Source organism: Piliocolobus tephrosceles, chromosome 11, assembly GCF_002776525.5.
Source record: "Piliocolobus tephrosceles isolate RC106 chromosome 11, ASM277652v3, whole genome shotgun sequence".
Lineage (NCBI taxonomy): Eukaryota > Metazoa > Chordata > Mammalia > Primates > Cercopithecidae > Piliocolobus > Piliocolobus tephrosceles.
Genome location: NC_045444.1, coordinates 127,701,344 through 127,713,797, shown reverse-complemented (window position 1 = coordinate 127,713,797; position 12,454 = coordinate 127,701,344). Strand labels below are relative to the sequence as shown.

The following is a 12,454-nucleotide window of genomic DNA, read 5'->3' as shown; positions in this document are numbered from 1 at the left end:
AACAAGATGGTATTTTATAAGGAGATATCAATCAGAAAAAAGGATATTACTTTGATTATCTATGTAAGAGAATAATAAGTACCATTCTTAGTACTTGTAAGCGTTCAAAGGATCCCGAAGTCTCAGTGACGCGAAATCACAATGGCTTACTTCTTGCTGACGGCTGTACTTCACGTGCCTTTGTTACAGGATCTAGGGTGAAAAACCAGCTCTCACTGTACACATGCTGTGTTCATGCTGGGGGCAGAAAGGGAGGGACTAAACCACAGAACACCTGTTAAAGCTTCTGCCTGAACGGGCCACATGACAGCATGCTACTTTACATTACCATTTGGAAGTCTCACAGCTAAGCTTGACGTCAAGGAACGGTAGGCCAGGTGTGGTGGTTCACATCTGTAATCCCAATACGTAGGGAGGCTGACGTGGGTGGATCACCCGAGGTCAGGAGTTCGAGACCAGCCTGGCAAACATGATGAAACCCCATCTCTACTAAACATACAAAAATTAGCTGGGCGTGGTGGCAGGCGCCTGTAATCTCAGCTACTTGGGAGGTTGAGGCAGAATAGGTTGAACCCGGGAGCTGGAGGTTGCAGTGAGCCGAGATCATGCCATTGCACTCCATTCTGGGCCACAAGAGAGAAACTCCGTTTCAAAAAAAAAAAAAATTAAATTAAAAAATAAAATAAGCGGCTCAAGCCTGTAATCCCAGCACTTTGGGAGGCCGAGATGGGCGGATCACAAGATCAGGAGATCGAGACCATCCTGGCAAACACGGTGAAACTCCGTCTCTACTAAAAAAAATACAAAAAACTAGCCAGGCGAGGTGGCGGGCGCCTGTAGCTACTCAGGAGGCTGAGGCAGGAGAATGGTGTAAACCCAGGAGGCAGAGCTTGCAGTGAGCTGGGATCCAGCCACTGCACTCCAGCCTGGGTGACAGAGCGAGACTCTGTCTCAAAAAAAAATAAAATTAAATTAAAATAAAATAAATTAAAAATACAAAAATTACCCGGGCGGGTGGTGGCAGGCACCTGTAATCCCAGCTACTCAGGAGGCTGAGGCAGGAGAATTGCTTGAACCCGGCAGGTGGAGGTTGCAGTAAGCCGAGATTGCACCACTGCACTCCGGCCTGGGTGACAGAGCAGGACTCCATCTCAAAAAAAATAAAAATAAAAGTAAATTAAAAAGGAAAAAGAGGCAATAACTGGTAATAATAATATGACCCACATCCTTCTGGAACCCCAAACTGAATTGGGCAGGGTTCAGCTACTGGAAAACACAAAGCTACTCCAGGTATGCAGTGATAATGGAATCGCGGGCTTACACAAAGGCTGGGAGCAAAGTCAGGGAAATTGTTGCCAATGACCTCAGCCCAAAGCACTGAAGTGGGTGGCGGTCTCAAGAGCTGACGGCGAAGCCAATGCAAACTCAACACTAGAAAGCTACCAGCAATCTCTTGGTCTACATCAGTGAGGCAGGTGGTTCTGAAAAGCTCATTAGAAAACAGCCTGGATTTTCATCTATATTTCTGGCTGAGAGTGCCTCCCAAGAATAATCGCCTCCAGAGGTATGAGTGCCTCTCTCTGGCAGACTGTAATACAGAGCTACACAGATGATTCTGGGAAATGCAGTTCCTACCTTTTCTTCTGCTAAGCAGAAAGTGGTGTCTAGCTGACAACTGACAATTCGGCACATAAAGATAGTAATTTAGGTATCTAAAATAACAAAAGTCTCATCTGAGAAATGTCCAGGCAGCCTGATATCCCTAAGATAACAGCAAACATGACTGAGCGCTTTCTAGATGCCAGGGACACTTCGCGGGACTTTTTCCGCCTCTATAGCAGAGACAGTTTTTCCTATTATCATCATGACTCACATTTCAGAGGAGTTGGAGGCATGGAAAGAGGAAACAACTTGCCCGTTCTCTCTCCGTGCTATAATTTGTATACATCATCTTTTAAAACGGACTTTTAAGACGGGCGCGGTGGCTCACGCCTGTAATCCCAGCACTTTGGGAGGCCGAGGCGGAGGATCACGAGGTCAGGAGATCGAGATCATCCTGGCTAACACGGTGAAATCCCGCCTCTACTAAAAATACACAAAACTAGCCGGGCGTGGTGGTGGGCACCTGTGGTCCCAGCTACTCGGGAGGCTGAGGCAGGAGAATGGCTTGAACCCGGGAGGCGGAGGTTGCAGTGAGCCGAGATCGCGCCACTGCACTCCAGCCTAGGCGGCAGAGCGAGACTCCACAAAACAACAAAAACACACACACGGACTTTTCAGAGCCCCGCAGTTTTGCCCTTCAGGAACAATGGTGAACATTTATCAATCCCATGGTTTTACTACAATTGCCAGGCAGCCAGTGTCTACACAGCCCCCTATCCTGCCCCTGCTGTCAAACACAGCGTTTCCAGAACGCAGTCGGGGTGGGCTCCAGGTGAGCTTTGGGAGGCGCCCCGGCTGAGCCTGGGCACTGAGCCCCGCGCTTCGGGAAGCATCTCGCTCGTGCGTCTCGCGCGCCGCGGGACCGGAGACCTCGCGCGTGCAGCTGGCACCGCAGGGCCGTGAGAGTCGGGCCCGCTGCGCGCAGCCAGGGGCCAACGAGAGCCGATGCTGCCCGGGCAGCGCCCGGGAGCCCCTCCGACCCTGCCCTCCCCTCGTCCGCGCCCTGACCCAGCGTCTCCAGCCATCCAGCCCGCGCCGCGTCACCAGCTCTCCCGAAGCGAAAGGCTCTGCTAGCCCGAGTACGGAGGCCCGCACGGGACACGGGGCACCAGTTTCCGCCCGGGAAGCCCAGGACGCTGCTCCAGTGACGGCACGGCCCAGTGCGCAGGCGCGGGTGTCGGTCCCACAGCGCGTCGCCCTCGCCCCAGCCCCGACCAATCCCTTCGAATCCGGCTGAGGCCGGGAAATACGAGCCAATCACGGTGCGCGCTGTTGATGCCGGCCAATGGGAGCTCCGGAAGGAGGCGTGGAGACGCAGGCGGCGGGCGGTGGACAGTCATGGCGGCCCGGCGCGGGGCTCTCATAGTGCTGGAGGGCATGGACCGCGCGGGGAAGAGCACGCAGAGCCGCAAGCTGGTGGAAACGCTGTGCGCCGCGGGCCACCGCGCCGAACTGCTCCGGTTCCCGGGTGGGTACGCGCGGCGGGTGGGGCTGCCCCGCGGCTTTCGGCGCCTCTGCCTTCCTAGGGACTCTTTGCTCCTAAGCTTAGTTGCCTGCGGTCGACGTGCTGTGAACTGCGCGGTTTTTATTTTAAAAGATGGGCTCTCGCCGTGTCGCCCAGGCTGGAGTGCAGTGGCGCCATCTCGGCTCACGGCAGCCTGGACCTCCCGGGCTCAAGCGATGCTCCCGCCTCAGCCTCCCGGGTAGCCGGGACTACAGGCGCGCGAGCCACCGCGCCCGGCCCACGCTGCGTGTCTTAAAGTGCGGGGTATGGTGATGACTGACGTGTAAACCCGCGCGAAACCGTGGTCTCGACTCCAAAAGTTTCCTCCAGTTCTTTTGTAGTCCATGTGTTGTTTTTGTGGATTTTTCGGGTGTTGTGTTTTGTTTGATGACTGTTCGTGCTTTCAGGGGTTTTATAGCATATGTTTTACAGTTTTCAAGTGAAGCATTGACCTTAATCCTAGGCCACCCAGTCCACAAATTTTATAAACGCTTTCTTTGAAGTCTCCACTTGCTTCCCGAGTTCTTTTTTCCTAAAGCATTTTTCATCCCAGCTTGTCTGCAGATTGCTGTTCTTTCTCAGAGAAATTCCTTTGACTTCCGCAGAAGAGCCAAGCCTGTCTAGAGATTTAGTAAAGTAAAACTCAAAGTGAGACTTGAGTCCAGGAGAAATTCAACCCAAACTATATTGTCATGTAGCCTGATCTCACTTGTATTTTGTGTGTTTCTCTTTTTTTCTAGAAAGATCAACGGAAATCGGCAAACTTCTGAGTTCCTACTTGGAAAAGAAAAGTGACGTGGAGGATCACGCGGTGCACCTGCTTTTTTCTGCAAATCGCTGGGAACAAGTGTAAAAACCATTGTACATTGCTGCCTCTGCCCCGGCCACTTTCCTTCCTCCTGAGATAAAGTCAATGCCGCACTTGATTCTGAATGACAATGACAGTCATGCTAGGGCCTCCGGTTCTTTAATTTAGCAGTCCTGTGATCAGAGGTGGTGAAGCCCCTAGTTCCCAAAGGGCACTAACGAATGCTGTTTCTTCCTCCTGCTCCCCACACCCCGTAACTGACAGACTTAAGTTTTTCGGATTTTTTTAGATGGAGTTTCACTCTGTCACCAGGCAGAGGTGCGATCTCGGCTCACTGCAACCTCTGCCTCCCGGGTTCAGGGGATTCTCCTGCCTCAGCCTCCCGAGTAGCTGGGACTACAGGCGCGTGCCACCACAGCCAGCTAATTTTTGTATTTTTAATTTATTTTATTTTTTAATTTAATTTTTGTATTTTTAGTAGAGACGGGGTTTCACCGCGTTGGCCAGGATGGTCTCTCTTGACCTTGTGATCTGCCTGCCTTGACCTCCTAAAGTTCTGGGATTACAGCAGGTGTGAGCCACCACACCTGGCCCCCTTTTTTTTTTTTTTTTTAAGACAAGGTATTGCTCTGTGGCCCAGGCTGGAGTTCAGTGGCACACGATCATGGCTCACTGCAGCCTCAACTTCTAGGCTCAAGCAGTCCTCAAACCTCAGCATCCCGAGTAGGTTGGATGGTGTGTGCATGCTGCCAAGCCCAGCTAATTTTTTTTTTTTAAGTAGAGTCAAGGTCTCACCATATCGCTCAGGCTGGTCTCAAACCCGTGGCCTCATAGACTTAATGTTTTAAAGATAGCTTGAGGTATACAGAAAAATTGATCAAAAAGTAGAGTATGTAGAGCGCTCCCTACATACTACCCCTGCCTTCCCTATTATTTATGTGCTGTATTATGTTACCTTTGTTAAAATTGATAACTGGTATGGATACATTAGAAACTGAAGGTTATAGTTTATATGAACTCTCCTGCCACCTTTTTTGTTTTACATCATCGTAGTAGGTTTCCTCTTCATTCAGCACTTAATATTCATGTGTGTTCTTTCAGATGTTTTTATGTTTATATACATATGTAGAAACTACTATAGTTAGAATTTTGTTTTTTAACATAAATGAGGTCATACCATACGAATTATTTGGCAACTTCCTTTCTAACTCTGCCTTACAGATCCCCTAACTCTGCCCTTCTCATTCTTTGTTGTAGCATGTTCTCTAGAAAAGTTGTTCCACGGTACATTTAGCCTGTTCCCAGCTAGTGAACTTTCAGTGGTTCCTCCTCATCCGTGTTACATGAAACGCTGCATTATTTTCCTCTGGCTTAGCTTTGTGTCTTGCTTGGAAAGGCTATCCCCACTCCAAGTCTTAAATGAAAATGAGACCATTTTTATAATCTTTTGAACACGTCTAGATTTTATGGAGGCAATTGTTCTTCTGATTTTGCTTTTTGTGGCTTTGTAGAAAAGTGATGAAACACGTATATGTATGCCCAATTTAAAAAGAAGAATAATCCTGATTTCACTTTTTAGATGATAGTCTTATCCCAGGTACCCAGGGCTACATCTCTTTTGTCCATCTGTTCTGCTACAGGTTACTTGTTTCCCTAATAGATATTTAAGTTTCCTCTATGTCTAACCATGGCTTGACAGTGTCTTTCTTTTTTTTTGAGACGGAGTCTGGCTGTATCGCCCAGGCTGGAGTGCAGTGGCGCGATCTCGGCTCACTGCAAGCTCCACCTCCCGGGTTCATGCCATTCTCCTGCCTCAGCCTCCCGAGTAGCTGGGACTACAGGCGCCCGCCACCAGGCCCGGCTAATTTTTTGTATTTTTAGTAGAGACAGGGTTTCACCATGTTAGCCAAGATGGTCTCGATCTCCTGACCTCGTGATCCGCCCGCCTCGGCCTCCCAAAGTGCTGGGATTACAGGCTTGAGCCACCGCGCCCGGCCTTTTTTTTTTTTTTTTTGAGACAAGAGTCTCACTGTGTTGCTCAGGTTGGAGTACAGTGGCGCAGTCTCGGCTCACTGCAACCTCCGCCTCCCAGATTCGAGCAATTCTCCTGCCTCAGCCGCCTGAGTAGCTGGGATTACAGGCGCATACGACCATGCACAGCTAAGTTGTATGTTTTAGTAGAGATAGGGTTTCACCATGTTGGCCAGACTGATCTTGAACTCCTGACCTCAAGTGATCTTCCCACCTGGGCCTCCCACAGTGCTGGGGTTACAGGCGTCAGCCACCACGCCCGACCAATAGTTCATGTCTTTTTTTCCCTAATTAATAGTCCATTGTTTGGATGTACCATAGTTCATTCCCCTACTAAAGGACATCTTTGTTGCTTCCAAGTTTTGGCAGTTATAAAACCATTATAAACATCCTCATGCAGGGTTCTGTGTGGTCATAAGCTTTCACTTCTTTTGGGTAAATGCCAGGGAACACCATTGCTTTAATATGTGGTAAGACTGTTATTTTTGTAAAGAACTGCTAAACCATGAGTGTCCAGTCTTTTGACTTCGCTGGGCCATAGTGGAAGAACTATCTTGGGCCACGCATAAAATACACTAACAATTGCTGATGAGCTTAAAGAAAAAAATCTCATAATGTTTTAAGAAAGCTTACGGATTTGTGTTGGGCCGCATGCAGCCTGTGGGCCTCGGGTTGGACAAGCTTGTGCTAAACTGTCTTCCAGAGTGGCTGCAGCATTTTGCATTCTCCCCAGCAGGGAACGAGGGTTCCTACTGCTCCAGATCCTCACCAGTATTTGGTGGTGTCAGTGTTTGGATGTTTGCCATTCTGATAGAGGTGTGTGGTGTCTCATTGTTCTAGTTTGCATTTCCCTGTTGACATATGATGTGGAGTATCTTTTCATACGCTTGTTTGCCATCTGTATATCTGGTTTCATGAGGTATCTGTTAAGTGCTTTGGCCCACTCTTTTTTTTTTGGGACAAGGTCTCAACCAGGCTGGAGTACAGTGGCACAGTCTTGGCTCACTGCAGCCTCTACCTCCCAGGCTCAAGCGATCCTCCTGCCTTAGCCTCCTAAGTAGCTGGGACTACAGGTGCATGCCACCATGCTACGTTTTGTATTTTTTTTTTTTTTCTCTTGAGACAGAGTTTCTTTTTCGTTGCCCAGGCTGGAGTGCAGTGGGGCGATCTTGGCTGACTGCAACCTACGCCTCCCAGGTTCAAGCAATTCTCCTTCCTCAGCCTCCCCAGTAGTTGGGATTACAGGCGCCTACTACCATGCCTGGCTAATTTTTCTATTTTTTAATTAGTGATGAGGTTTCACCATGTTGGCCAGGCTGGTGTTGAACTCCTGACCTCAGGTGATCCACCCACCTCAGCCTCCCAAACTGCTGGGATTACAGGCGTGAGCCACCGTGCCCGGCCAATTTTGTATTTTTTGAGGAGATGTTTCACCATGTTGTCCAGGTTGGTCTCAAATTCCTGGGCTCAAGTGATGAACCTGCCTCCGCCTCCCAAAGTGTTGGGAATATAGGCATGAGCCATTACGCCCAGCCTTGACCTACTTTTTAGGGGGGTTGGCTGTTTTCTTATTTTTGAGTTTTAAGAATTCTGTGTATGCTTGAGATACCAGTCCTCTATAAAATGTGTCTTTTATACATATTTTCTCCTAGGCTGTGGTTTGTCTTTTCCTTTTTCTCTCTCTTCTTTTTTTAGACAGGGTCTCTCTTTGTCATGCAGGCTGAGTGCAGTGCACAATCACAGCTTACTGCAGCCTCGACCTCAAGTGATCTTCCCACCTCAGCCTCCCAGGTAGCTGCAACTACAGGCATGTTAACGCACCTGGCTAATGTTGGTAAAATTTTTTATTTTTTTAAGAGAAATGTCTTGCTCTGTTGCCCAGGCTGGAATGTTGTGGCATGATCACAGCTTACTGTAGCCTTAAACTCCTGGGTTCCAGTGATCCTCCTGCCTCAGCCTCTGGAGTAGCTAGGACTACAGGTGCCTGCCACTGTCCCTGGCTGACGTTTCCATTTTTTGTAGAGATGGGGGTCTCACTGTTGTTGCTCAGGCTGGTCTCAAACACCTGGCCCCAAGGGACCCATCCCGCCAAATGGCTTCCAAAAGTGCTGGGCTCACAGGCATGAGCCACCACGCCCGGCTGTGCGTTCCTTCTCTTGACTGTGTCTCTCACAAAGCAGAAAGGTCCATCTTAATCAACTCTCTCATGGGTTGTGCCTTTGGTGTTGTATCTAAACAGTCTGCCAAACCCCAGGTGATCTAAGTTTTCTCCTATGTTATTGTCTAGGAGTTACATAGTTTTGCATTTAACATTTGGGTCTGTGATTCATTTTGTCTTTTTTTTTTTTTCTCCCTTTTTGTGGAGAACAGTGTCTCACTATATTGCCCAGGCAGGTGTTGAGCTCCTGGGCTCAAGCTATCCTCCCGCCTCTGCCTCCTTGAGAGCTGGGATTACAGGCGTGACCCACTGCGCCTGGCCTGTGATTCATTTTGAATTTATGTTTGTGGAGGGTATACGGTCTGCTCTAATTTATGCTGTTTCATGAGGATGTCCAGTTGTTCCAGCAGCGTTTGTTGAGGAAATTGCCTTTGCGCCATTGCGTCCCTCTGCTGCTTTGTCAGAGGCCAGTTGACTCCTTATGTGGGTGTCCCTGTGATTTGAAGGCCCCAGTGAGACTGGCTGAGTCGATTGAATCAGACTTTTCTTTCTCTGTCTTGAGCAGTGCTTCTCACTAGTGTCGGGCCCCGTGTCTTTGTACATCCATGATCTTGGTGGCTGTAGGGATGATGGTGGACTTGTGGTATTTGGTAGAGAACATCCTTGCAGTCCAGGTTAGGGGTCATAAGCATGGATGAGTCACCTGCTGGCTGTACCCACGCTTCCCCTGCCACCATCCTCTGCTCGCTTCTTTGCCTGTGCTTTCCTCTTCCTCGATAGGGTAGTGCTGGCCTTTCTGCCCAGACGGCTGACAATGCTTCCCCTTTCCTTGTGATGTTTCTGGAACATTGAACTTTACCAGTTGTGTTCGTTACTATTTAGTGAGGTTATCTTTTCCATGTTGGGTTTTGCTGGAGGTGTGGGAATGGCATCTTCTAGAGAAGATCCAGACCTTTTTGCATTAAAAATAAGGTTACAGTAAAATCACTGTGCTGTACCTGTTGTCATATGAGATTTCTGAGTTGTATTGTTGGGATAAATTTTTTTTTTTTTTTTTTTTTTTGAGATGGAGTCTCGAGATGCTCTGTCACCCAGGCTGGAATGCAGTGGTGTGATCTCGGCTCACTGCAACCTCCACCTTCTGGGTTCAAGCAGTTCTCCTGCCTCAGCCTCCCGAGTAGCTGGGATTACAGGTGCCTGCCACTATGCCCGGCTAATTTTTTGTATTTTTAGTAGAGATGGGGTTTCACCGTGTTAGCCAGGATGGTCTCGATCTCCTGACCTCGTGATCCGCCCGCCTCAGCCTCCCAAAGTGCTGGGATTATAGGCGTGAGCCACCACGCACGGCCTGTTGGGATAATTTAAGCTTGACAGTTCAAGGCCTATGAAACCAGAACCAGGGCTCAGGAGCATCCTCTGTTTTGCAGGCCCTTAATTAAGGAAAAGTTGAGCCAGGGTGTGACTCTCATCGTGGACAGATATGCATTTTCTGGTGTGGCCTTCACCGGTGCCAAGGAGGTGAGTGCCACTTGGCCTCCTGTCGAGCGAGCACAGGTGCGTGGACCCAGGACTGCGCTTGAATGCGAGTACGAGTGACATGCCTCAGATTACTCTGCAGAGTTTTGTGATTCTTAACATTCCTTTTATCTCTTTGCTAGATTAATTTGGTTTTATCAATAAGAAGAGCAAACATTCATGTAGCTAGAGATTGTTTCACAGATAGAACCACAGTTGTTATTTGGATTATATTTTCCACATGCTTTTCTTTTTTTTTTTTGAGACAGAGTCTCATTCTGTCACCCAGGCTGGGTGCAGTGGTGTGATCTCAGCTCATTGCAACCTCTGCCTCCTGGGTTCAAGCGATTATCCTGCCTCAGTCTCCCAAGTATCTGGGATTATAGGCACACGCCACCGTGCCCAGCTAATTTTTGTATTTTTAGTAGAGTCGGGGTTTTCCCATGTTGGCCAGGCTGATCTCAAACTCTTGACCTCAAGTGATCCACTCATCTCGGCCTCCCGAAGTGCTGGATGACAGGCGTGAGCCACTGCGCCCAGCGCCTAAGATGCATTTTCAAAGATGGTTCATTTGTAGTACTTTTTTCCCCCTTTTTTTTGCAAGAGGCGGTCTCCCTCTGTTGCCCAGGCTGGAGTGCAGTGGAACAATCAAAGCTTGCTGTAACCTTCAACTCTTGGGCCCAAGTCATCCTCCTGCCTCAGCCCCCCAAAGTGCTGGGATTACAGCTGTGAGCCACTGCGCCCAGCTCTGTCCCTTAAAGAGACAGTAAAAAGAAAGATAATGTGGTTATTTTTCATGATAACCGCCCTCACTTTGTATTTTCATTTTGTTTTTAGATGGAGTCTCACTCTGTCACCCGGGCTGGAGTGCAGTACGAGTGGTGTGATCTCGGCTCCTGTCTCAGCCTCCCGAATAGCTGGGACTACAGGCGCCCGCCACCACGCCTGGCTAACTTTTTGTATTTTTAGTAGAGGCGGGGTTTCACCGTGTTAGCCAGGATGGTCTTGATCTCCTGACCTTGTGATCTGCCCGCCTCAGCCTCCCAAAGTGCTGGGATTACAGGTGTGAGCCACCGTGCCTGGCCATGCCCTCACTTTTTAATTCTGCCATTTCTCATGTGTTAGCTTGAGTCCTTCCCCTCTAAAGTATTAAGTTGTATAATAAGGAGAACAAGACTCCTGATTCCTTTGCTTCTTCCTGCTGTGCGGATCAACTGACAGAGCCGCAGGCCCTGTGGGAGGTGCTGGTGGACGCCTTCCCTCAGCTCATGGTGCTGTTGTGTGATGTGTGACCTGGAGTCACAGCCTTTCCAGTCCCACCTTTCCACCGGAAACAGGACAGCATTTGGAGGGAGATGGGATGAGTAAGGGAGGGACAGGGTGTTTGCACAGCCCTGGCAAGGAGGGCCAGTGGGGGAGGCTGGGCTGGCACAGGGCTGGCACATAGCAGGCTCTAGGAGTTTCTGTCTCCTTCCTGCTCTTCCATGGGGTATGAGACCCTCGCCTATGTGTGGCAGAAAGGACACTGCCAAGGACCCCGTGCCTGTGTCCGGACCCAGCTGCTCTTTGCTGTAGGCGTCCTAGGCCGGGGGTCTCCAGGGGCTCTGTACATAGACTGTTTCCTCCTGGCCACCAGGCCTGTAGCTGCGCTGGGATGGCCTCCGTGGGGCCTGGGCTGTGGGTGGCGGGGACCGGGAGCCATTCTACCTGCCTACTTTTCTGTCCACTTCTCTGTTTACAAAGCAAAAACGAGAAGGTGACACTGGAGAAAGCAACACGTTTGAGGTTTTAAAAATTAAACACGAGCCACCGTATAAACAGTCTCACGTCTTGGTGCCTCACCAAATGTCCTCTCATTTTTTCCCGTTTTTATGACTTTAGAAACAAAAACCTAGACCACACTAAGCTTTAACTGTCGGGTTCTTTGTTGGCAGAACTTTTCCCTAGATTGGTGTAAACAGCCAGATGTGGGCCTTCCCAAACCCGACCTGGTCCTGTTCCTCCAGTTACAGCTGGCAGATGCTGCCAAGCGGGGAGCGTTCGGCCGTGAGCGCTACGAGAACAGGGCTTTCCAGGAGCGGGCCCTCCGGTGTTTCTACCAGCTCATGAGAGACACGACTTTGAACTGGAAGGTGAGAATCCCAGAACTGCACAGGAGGAACCGTCGAGAAGTGGCTCAGGATTACACCCTGTGGTGACTGGCGCAGGCGCACCAGCAGAGCTGCTGCCGTTCTGTCTGGTCTTCCCAGATGCGGAGCCCCAGGAGTAGTCATTCAGGGGTTCTCAGTGCCAGCAGATTCTTTTTTTTTAGACAGAGTCTTGCCCTGTCGCCCAAGCTGGAGTGCAGTGGCGCCATCTCGGCTCACTGCAACCTCCACTTCCTGGGTTCAAGTGATTCTCCTGCCTCAGCCTCCCGAGTAGCTGGGATTACAGGCACCTGTCATCACGCCTGGCTAACTTTTTTTGCATTTTTGTAGAGACAGGGTTTCTCCATGTTGGTCAGGCTGGTCTCCAACTCCTGACCTCAGGCGATCTGTACACCTCAGCCTCCCAAAGTGTTGGGTTTATAGGCATGAGCCACTGCACCCGGCAAATTCTAATCCGGTGAGTTTTGCTAAATGTTGACATTTGGCACTTTTTCTGGTGGGTCAGGTGAGAGTCTGCACAATCCTCCAGTCTCAGCCCCTTTTCAGACATGAGCGCCAGGCTCTTCCTGCCACTGTCCTCTAGTGCGGGCCTCTCGCTGGCCTTGGGCCCTGCAGCCACCGTGCCCTCT

The 12,454-nt window shown here is 49.8% G+C and overlaps 2 protein-coding genes across 12 annotated transcripts in view; one reads left to right on the top strand and one right to left on the bottom strand.

Moving 5' to 3' along the window:
• Positions 1 to 2,806, bottom strand: part of ING5 (inhibitor of growth family member 5) — a 41,218-nt gene extending 38,412 nt beyond the window's left edge. The window contains exons 1-2 of one of the 7 annotated variants that reach the window (XM_026449066.2): positions 2,671 to 2,806; positions 83 to 192 (exon numbers count right to left, since the gene is read on the bottom strand). The gene's annotated coding sequence lies outside the window, so the exon portion shown is untranslated. Of the gene's footprint in view, positions 1 to 82; positions 495 to 1,873; positions 2,097 to 2,670 lie in introns of those variants that run through there. The other 6 variants (XM_026449065.2, XM_026449063.2, XM_026449068.1 and 3 more) reach the window with 6 other exon arrangements.
• A 15-nt stretch (positions 2,807 to 2,821) lies between these two features.
• Positions 2,822 to 12,454, top strand: part of DTYMK (deoxythymidylate kinase) — an 11,731-nt gene continuing 2,098 nt past the window's right edge. Inside the window, exons 1-4 of one of the 5 annotated variants that reach the window (XM_023195086.1) lie at positions 2,822 to 3,130; positions 3,907 to 4,015; positions 9,591 to 9,681; positions 11,613 to 11,810. In XM_023195086.1, the coding sequence (XP_023050854.1) occupies positions 2,938 to 3,130; positions 3,907 to 4,015; positions 9,591 to 9,681; positions 11,613 to 11,810 (591 nt within the window). In that variant the 5' untranslated portion in view covers positions 2,822 to 2,937. Of the gene's footprint in view, positions 3,131 to 3,906; positions 4,016 to 9,590; positions 9,718 to 11,612; positions 11,811 to 12,454 lie in introns of those variants that run through there. The other 4 variants (XM_023195087.2, XM_023195085.1, XM_023195084.1 and 1 more) reach the window with 4 other exon arrangements.